The sequence below is a fragment of the Sapajus apella genome, unplaced genomic scaffold (assembly GCF_009761245.1).
Source record: "Sapajus apella isolate SASKATOON/1434 unplaced genomic scaffold, GSC_monkey_1.0 scaffold3, whole genome shotgun sequence".
NCBI classification, from domain to species: domain Eukaryota; kingdom Metazoa; phylum Chordata; class Mammalia; order Primates; family Cebidae; genus Sapajus; species Sapajus apella.
In genome coordinates this window covers 40,387,878-40,396,974 of record NW_022436943.1, presented here as the reverse complement: position 1 = coordinate 40,396,974, position 9,097 = coordinate 40,387,878, and the positions used below count along the sequence as shown (strand labels likewise).

Below are 9,097 nucleotides of genomic sequence, written 5' to 3'. Positions count from 1 at the left end.
CAAGCAAAAGTGAATTTCTTCGTGGTACAAATAAGTATTTTAAGATAAGAAATTTTAAGGTTCCCTCCCAAGCTATCCTGAAAATTTCCCAAGGGCAGGAATTATCTCTCTTACATTCATCACTACATCCAGAGCCTAGCTGGCACAAAATGTAGCAAACAGAAGACCCTCTGTATTATGGGTTGACTGAGTAAGTGAACCTCTATATTTTACGGAGTTAGTTTGAGGTTTTTATGTTACCTTCATCGCTATAGAGCCATAAAATGAATTTTTTGTGTGGAGCCACACAAAACTGCACCACGACGGTGTTTTTCTTTAAAACGAGCACAAGAATAAAACTAAACGCAAATATTCGCCTCACTGGAAAGCATTGCGCGTGCGCTATCCTGCGCTATTACCCAACACAACTCTTAAAAGACCCTCTCGCAGGAGAATCACCTTTGCGCTTGCTCAGTTGCGGACTCCAGGACCTGAAGGCGGGTTCCAAAAAAAAGGAAATGGTCATTGCGCATGCGCCGCTCTTTCTGCGGCTTAGGCCGGCTGCGCAGGCGCACAGGTACCATTTTGACCGTAAACATCCTGCCGATTTGAACCGAGGATTTGGGCGGCAGGAAGAGCCGCGGCATAACGGCAGCCATCTTGTTTGTTTGAGTGAATCGGAAAGGAGGCACCGGCTGTGGCGGCGGCGGGAGCTGCCCCGAAGCTACACCTCGAAGGGTTCCCCCCCTTTCCCCGCCCCCTCCCCCAACCCTTTTCCCCTCCCCGGGCCACCCAGCCCGCCCAACTCCCAGCGGATAGCAAGGTAAGAGGCTCGTCGACCTCTTCTTTCCTTTCAGCTCCCTCCCCCCAACCCGTTCCCCGCCGCGCTGCCGTCGAGGAGCCGGACTCCTAGAGACGGGAGGGCGAGGGAGAAGGCAGCACTCGCCGCGGCTCCGCGTGCTGCCACCCTCCCTGCGCCCGAGCGGCGGCGCCACCCGCCCAGCCCCCTACGCCCCGGGCCCGCCCTCGGCCAGGACCCGTGCAGCCTGGGCCCGCATCATCGCTTGTTCGGTAACAAATGGTTCTAATCCATTCTGAGATCTACAAAGGCTGTTACTCTGTGGTCCAGTCTCACGTTCCCCAGGAGCCGGGGAAACACTGGGCTACGGAGGAATGGGGAGGAGGTTTGAACGAGCCCGCTCTGGGGACCGGGCCGCCTACTCCGTCGGTAAAAATGGCTGTCTGGGAAGACGCGGGAGGAGGCGGTGGCGGGCCCGGCGTCCGCGGTGCCAGCCCCGGGAGCAGCAACCTTCCGCCGAGCTCGGGTGCGGGGCTCGAGAAAGTGCGGACCTGGTGGGGCGGGGGGCGGCGGCGGATGCCCTTTGGCCAGTGACTGCTGCTGCCCTCCCTTTTTAAAAAGATAATTTTTACATTGGGAATGCTAAACCTTGCACAGACCCGTAGAAAAAGCAACTGAGGGAAGTTGCTGCTTATTCCGAGGACATTTGCTTAATTACTGGTTTTCCCCTCAACTTTTCCAGTCATTTTAAAAAGTGATTAAGGATATCGGGTGTTGTAGAGACGCTGTGGGGGAGGCGTGTGTTTCTGCTAAATGCTTGATGCCTTTTTCGTCGCTGAAAAAGGCTTTTTGCGAATGATCCGCTCTGATAATGTAGGGTGACACTGTCGAGTTGTGCTGCCAGACTTAGTGGCCTTCAAATTTGTAGGAGGGAAATTCTGAGGGGTTTACTTGGTCACTGATTTGTTAATGTCTTCAGCGTGCAAAAAAGCGTTTGTGTGAAGGGTGTCTGGGAAAGACTTGTGTTTATCGGCTTCTTTTTGCAAGGGAAAGTTTATCGTTGCTCTCATACTGGTTAGAAGAGTAACTGGTTTTCAGGCAAAATTTTCTGTTTTCTTAAAATGGGTGTGAATGCCAGTGGGCTGTGCTAGTCTGGAATTTTGGAGACGGGCAGGAGAAGGTTTCTGAAATCGTGAAGTCATTAAATACCTTTGTTAATGTCGGAGACAACTGATTATTTTTGGCACGTTATTGATTAGGACATACGCCATATCTCCGAAAAGTTAACAGTTTGCATAGTTGAGGTGACAGAAGTGCATAACTAATAGACATAGTGCTTTTTATACACAAGTCGGAATTACAAAAGAGATTTTCTTTTCTGGTGAATTACTGTTTTGTGAAACATACAAATTCTAAGAAACTATCTTTTGCAGTTTGGTACAGAATGGAAATTTTCTAATTCTTGGAATAAAGGTTGTGTTTTTAGTTTAAATGTCATGCTAGAGCTGTTAGGCATGATTATATTGGCTAATGTTTTGCAGCAAGATTGTCCTCAAAGTTAACTCTTTGCATCAGCGGTGACACTATGTTAGGTGTGCTCTTGTATTTAGTTTTCATAATCTTTTTTGGTGAACATTATACCCACTTTATTATAGTTGAGAAATAACTTACCGTTATGAAACAACTAAGAGGGAGCTAAATTTGAACCTACGACTGTCTGATTGTAAAACCCTTGGTTAAAGGATGTTAGAACCAAAACGGAGGAAATTTCTAGTGTGCCGGGTTAGAAATACCTTCTGAGATCTGCTCACCGCTACCCCAAAGAGGTATCTCCATTCTGATCTGAGTTAGATATTGATGTTTTCAAAGGTTAGGGAAATCACCAGATTTCAACCTTTTATGTTTTTATAGTAGGAAAACTGAACTGCATTAGAGGTTAGGTAGCTTAACCTGCTAGTTAATGACAAAGCAGGATTATGAATTTACTTCTGAGACAGTTTTTACTTTGAATAGGTGATACACATATATGCCCCAAGAGTTTTTATATATATATAACATTACAGAAAAGTAGGCCTCGCATGCCCTGCATACCTGCTTTCCAGAGTTAACCAGTATCACCACTCTCATGTGTACGCCACAGATATTTTAAGCTTATTCAAGAGCTTGTAAATATATGGAGAGAAGGGCATTCTTTTTTTAAAACTCCAACTTTTCTGCACTTAACCTGGAGATTTTCCATATTAGCACAAATGTATTCCTGTTTAAAGCTTTAGTGTACAACTGTTCCTTGATATTAAAGGGGGATTGGTTACGGGACCGAAATCATGAATGCTCAAGTCCCTTATATGAAATAGTGTAGTATTTGCATATAACCTACTCACATCCCATATACTTTAAACAATCTCTAGTTATAATACTACAATGTAAATGCTATGTTAATAGTTTATATAGTTATAGTTTTTTATTTATTTATTTTTTTATTGTTGTGTTATTTTTTGTCTCCCTTGCCCCACCCCGAACAATTTTTGATTCTGGGTTGGTTTAGTCTATGGATGCAGAAGCCATGGATAAGGAGGACTGACTGTATTCTGTTGTTTGAGTATGTTAATTTTTCATACCACTTATTGATGGCCAAGCAGATTACTTTGAATGTTTTGCTGTTCTGCTCTGGCAAGCCAGCATGGTGTTGTAGTTAGAAGTATGGATTCTAATGTTCAAGCTCCACTTCCATTAAATACTAGTGACATTTACTTGTCTTCATCTGTTTTCTCACCTGAAAAATGGACCAGTATTTACTTCTGTAGGACAGTCATGAAGACGTTGGATACATAAAACACATAGTGGTTAATAAGTTTTATTTGGGTTTTTTGGTGTTTGGTTTTTTGGTTTTGTCTTTACTAATAGGCATCTCCAAGTGTATCTTTTGTATTGGTTACTGAAAGTGAAATTTCTGGCCAGAAAGTGTAAGTGAAATTTTCATAAGATGTTGCCATATTGTCCTTCAGAGAGATCACACCAATTTTCACAACCACTGTCCTGCCATGCTTTCTAATGAAGTATTGATACTGACTGATACTGTTCTAGAAGCATGAGCTTTAGTTTGACTGATTCTTTGAAGCAATCTTAAATTGCCGTTTTTTGCATTCTTGAATATGTTCTAAAGTAGCAATCTTTCTGCTGTTTCACATCAGACTTTAATTTTTCAGGATCAATTAAAAAAATTGCTGCTTTAGAAAAAAATGACTCTCAAATCATGAAAAGCTAAGTTGTGCTCTGGTATCAAATGCAGATTTTCTGCACAGTTCTTTCATTTAGCAGAATACAGAATCTTCAAATATAAAAAGATTGGATAAAGTTTAGTATTAAGGAAAAATATTGGCTTAAAAGGCAATTATAATTACACTTCTCATTCAGGTATACACCAGGAGTTGATCCACCACTGCTACTTTGGCTTCTTTTAGTTATTAATTTCCTCTTGCTAATTGTTTCCCACATTAATTTTAGCACCACTCTGCGTTCCTTAGCCTCATCTGATGCGAAACAGGCATCTATTTAGGAATCCCTGCCTCTGCATAGCTGGGATATTTTAGGCATGGTGCTCTGACCAGCAGCTGAAGTGCTGGCCATCAGCTACCGACACCTGTTGAAAAATGCCAGTAGATTTAATTTTTAAAATGTCTAAAATTTTTTACATATGTCAATTATGAGATCACTTGGTGGATCATATTTATTTTTATTCATTAAGCACATATTTAGTAATTTTCATGCAGCAGACAGTATTCTAGAAGGTTAATATTAAGGAGTTTTTTGTTTATTTAGGATACAGTTGCTTGCTTCCATAGTGGAACTTGGAGCTTATCGTGTACAGCAGCGATTGTATTTCTCAGAACACACCGCCATGTTGGATTTCTATACAGTTCTGTAGATTTTATTTATAACACAGTTGAGGCAGCTTAAGTTTTCTGATGATATTTTAAGGCTTGAAGTAGGCACTGATTTGGAACCCTCTTCCAGTATGGGAAGCATGTTTTAATCTATAAAATACTAAATGCCAAATAAAGGACCTTTGAGGTGTTATTATTTAATGCTCGTACCTTAAGAATGTTTTGAGTTCTTCTTTGTATAGAATATAGTATTTCTTCATTCTTTTCTTTTTTAATAAACACAGAGTCTTGCTGTATTGGCCAGAGTGGTCTGGAACTCCTGGCCTCAAGAAATCCTCCTGACTTGGCCTCCCAAAGTGCTGGAATGACAGACATGAGCTACCATGCCTAGCCAGTTTCTTCCGTCCTTAACTCCAAATTTAGGAAAAAGAGTTCACAACATTAGACAGTTGGTGAAGCCTTTTTTTTCTTTTTAGAAAATTCTTTTTTAGTATGAATTAGTAATCCTTTGGGAAGACAAGAAACAAGAGAATGAGAATTTCAGGACTCTTTACTGTTAAGTGATGGAAATGTAGATAAAGCAAACCTGACTGCAGTAGTCTTGCACCACAGCCCCCTACCCTCCCAAATATTTTTGACATGTAAGAAATCTGTTGCTTGTGATATGCTTAACTAAAATATGTTTTCTCTATATCATTGGAAAGAATGGGAACTTTTTAATTGAAAGTACAGTAAGCAAAATTCTCATTTTAAGATTTATAGACTTGGTGAAAACATGAAAACTATCTGTATCTTTTAGAAAAAAGCTAATTCTAAAGAGATTTTAGTCCCACCTGCAGTGTAAGAGATCCAACTTCTCTGTCTTTGCCAGCATTTGATGTTGCCACTATTTTTTAATTTAGCTCTTACAATAAGTGTGTGGTGATAACATTTTTGGCTTTAATTTGTATTTCTCAAATGCCTAGTGATAAATATCTCATGTTCTTATCATCAGTAAACCTCTTCTATGAAATTTGTCTTCTTTCGCTCACTTTTTTTTCTTTTTAGACAGTCTGTCACCCAGGCTGGAATGCAGTGGCACAGTCTTTGTCTCACTTCAACCTATTCACCCTGGGTTCAAGCGATTCTCCTGCCTCAGCCACCCAAGTAGCTGGGCTTACGGGCACATGCCACCACACCTAGCTAATTTTTGTATTTTTTAGTAGAGATGGGGTTTCACCTAATTTCCCTGACTGGTCTTGAACTCCTGGCCTCAAGTGGTCTGCCTGCCTCGGCCTGCCAAAGCGTTAGGATTATAGGCATGAGCCAGTATGCCTGGCTTCTTTTGCTCACTATTTTTTATTCTTTTTATCCCTGAGTTTTGAGAATTCTTTACATATTCTATATCTGAGTTCTAGTCAGATGTGTGGTTTGCAAATATTTTTTCCCCAGTCTGTAACTTATCTTTGCATTTCTTTCTTAGAGCAAAAGTTTAATTTGATAAAGGCGAGTTTATTGAGCAAGAACTTTTCCTTCATGGGTTGTGTTTTTGGTTTTGTGTCAAAATTTTTACCAAGATTTAGGTACTGAAGGTCTACCCCCTGCCATTTAAAAAGTTTTGTCTATTTTGAATTTTTATATAACATGTGAGGTTTAGGTGGAGGGTTTTTTCCTTGCCTTTTTTGTTTTGGGGGGATGTGTGCGTGTGCATGTTTTCTGGCCTTCAGATGGTATTTAATCACTAGCACCATTTGTTGAGAAATCTATCATTTCTCCATTAGATAGCTTTTGCATCTTTGTTTAAAAAAAAAAAAAAATCAGTTGCTACTTCTGGGTTCTCAGTTCTGTTCCATTGACTGTGTTTCTCTCTCTGCCAATACCAGTGTAGAGTATTGTAGCTATATAGTAAGTCTTGAAATTAAGTAGACTAATTCTTCTCACTTTTTCAAAATAGTTTCAGCTTCTCTAGTTTCTTTGCTTTTCAATATAAATTTGATAATCTTGTCTGTAAATGTAAAAAAACTATTTTGATAATTGTATTAAAGTTTCTTTAAAAACTAAACGTACACTTACAATACTTTTCAGCAATCACACTTCTGGACAGTTGTCCCAGAGAAATGAAAACTTAACGTTCAGCAAAAGACTGTAGGCTGTAACAGCTTTATTTGTAATAGCCAAAAACTGGAAACAACTAAATGTCCTTCACTAGGTGAATGTGCAAGCAAATTATGATATATGCATCTCATGGAATGCTACCCAACGGTAGACGGTAATACTATTGATAAATGTAACAACTTGGATCACAGAAGCATTGTGCTAGATCCAAAAAGCCATTTCAAGAAGTCACATACTATATGATTCATTTATATAACTTTCTCAAAACAACACAATTAAGTCCAGTGTGGTGACTCACACCTGTAGTTCCAGCTACTTGAGAGGCTAAGGCAGGAGGGTTGCTTGAGCCTAGGAGTTCAAGGCTGCAGTGAGCTATGATCACATTACTGCACTCCAGCCTGGGAAATAGAATGAGACCCCATCTCTTAAAAGAAAAAAAGAGTGACAAAATTAGAAATGTGGAACAGATGGTGATTGTCAAGACTTAGGAATGGCAGGGAGAGAGGGATGAACATGAGTTTTGTAGTGATGGAATAGTTTTGTCTCTTTTTGCGTGGTGATTCTACAGATCTGCACATGTGATAAAATGGTATAAAAGTCTGTAGACACATTGTATCAATGTCAGTGCCCTGGTTTTGATACTACCTTCTAGTTATGTAAGATGTCACCTTTGGGAGTAAAAATACATGGGACCTACTATTTTCATGACTCCCTGTGACTCTATTTCAAATTAAAAATTTAAAGTACTTTTTATGTATTGTGCATGTACTTGATTTTATTTCTGTGAAAGCAAGGCGTATGTCGTTTTCTAGTCATGGACATTATAGAAAAAAGGCAGAAATTCATTTGCCAAGGTACATTTCTTTTAACTCTGTGAAAGAGGGAAACTAAATGATGTAAAGGAAATATCCTGCAGTTAATATACTCTTCTGAACTGGGGTTTTCAAGCTACCTTTATTTTGTTAATACATTAGAGTGCAAAAGGAAAGTAAAATGATGGTAACATTTGTGATTCCAAGACTATTTCAGTCATAAGATAAATGTTCTGCTATACATTGTCCTTGATTTAATGTTTAAATTATAAGTAGACAAATGCTTCGTAAGTTCCTCAGTTAAGAAAACTATATATTATAATTCTTTACCTTTTTTGAGCCTCTGTTTTTCTAAACTTCCCACCTGTAAAATGAGGCTGGCCCACCTACTTAGTTTTTCTTGGCGGAATATGAAATGCTTAGTACAGTGCTTTTCATGTAGTAGCAATTTTACAGATCATTGATCCCAGAATCACAATTTTTAATGGAATTCTAAAAATGGAAATTTCCACATAGATTGATATCTGTGCCTAAGTATCTTTCTTCTTAGATGTTGTTTTCTTGCCACAGAAAATATATTCTCTAGCTTTTGGCCAGTAAACAAACTATTTCCACTGTCAATCAAGATAAAAATGAAACCAGGTATGAAAGCAATTTGACTCTTGTCCCTTTTACTTTCACCTCTTAGAATTTTGGGGTCTGTTTTCCCCCCCTCAAAATTAAAGCAATAGACTTTTTTTTAAAATACGTATTAAACATTTACTCTAGCCTTTTATAGTTTTTATATTAAAGAGAGAAGAAAAATTTTAGATGTCTTATGTCTTGATAAGTATTTCAGTTGTCAGATGATATTTACATTAACTTTTTTTCCCCTCTTAGGTTTTCTTCTATTTTCATAACCAACCAGAACAATGTTCTACGCACATTTTGTTCTCAGTAAAAGAGGGCCACTAGCCAAAATTTGGCTAGCGGCCCATTGGGATAAGAAGCTAACCAAAGCCCATGTGTTTGAGTGTAATTTAGAGAGCAGCGTGGAGAGTATCATCTCACCAAAGGTATGTTTAATGTTGACATTTTTATTTACTTTGTTGATTGTTTATTGATATGTGAAACAGAACTTCTAAAGCAGTTTTTTTTAGGTAGGTACATTGGAGGCAAGGGAAATCCTTAGAAATTTTTCTTTGTTATGTGAAGTCTTTCATTATCACCTCTAGACATACTTTGACATGGTCACAGTATGATTCTTTTTTCTTTAAAAAAAATCTCTAAGTGCATTGACATTTTGATTTGCCTATTTTTAATGGCAAATAAGCATGAGTCAGGGCAGTGCCCAAATACTGTTTACTGATTGTTCCTTAGAGGAGCTTTTATTAATGTCCTCTGAAACTGTTCAGAGGCAGTGGTTTACACACTTGGATTTCAAAATAGTATGACTTAAAGTAATACCCTATGGGTTTTTTGCTTTGCCAAGAAAGAACCTTTAAAACACAAGTGGACTTACCATCTACTGTCATTAGCATTTCATTGAG

General features: G+C 38.9%; 2 protein-coding genes across 5 annotated transcripts in view; both read left to right on the top strand.

Annotated features, from left to right (window-relative positions):
• The first annotated feature begins 230 nt into the window (after window positions 1-230).
• On the top strand, window positions 231-806 carry LOC116535789. The gene has a single exon (XM_032257185.1). The coding sequence runs from the start codon at window positions 264-266 to the stop codon at window positions 804-806; it is 543 nt and encodes a 180-aa protein (XP_032113076.1). The 5' UTR covers window positions 231-263.
• The window catches only part of RAD21 (RAD21 cohesin complex component), a 31,572-nt gene continuing 23,102 nt past the window's right edge, over window positions 628-9,097 (top strand). Inside the window, exons 1-2 of one of the 4 annotated variants that reach the window (XM_032252390.1) lie at window positions 628-802; window positions 8,448-8,623. In XM_032252390.1, coding sequence (XP_032108281.1) covers window positions 8,480-8,623 — 144 coding nt within the window. In that variant the 5' untranslated portion in view covers window positions 628-802; window positions 8,448-8,479. Of the gene's footprint in view, window positions 803-1,028; window positions 1,305-8,447; window positions 8,624-9,097 lie in introns of those variants that run through there. The other 3 variants (XM_032252398.1, XM_032252415.1, XM_032252406.1) reach the window with 3 other exon arrangements.

Excerpts from the sequence above, each read along its gene's own strand:
- LOC116535789 (XM_032257185.1), top strand. The coding sequence starts at position 264 with ATGAATTTTTTGTGTGGAGCCACACAAAACTGCACCACGACGGTGTTT.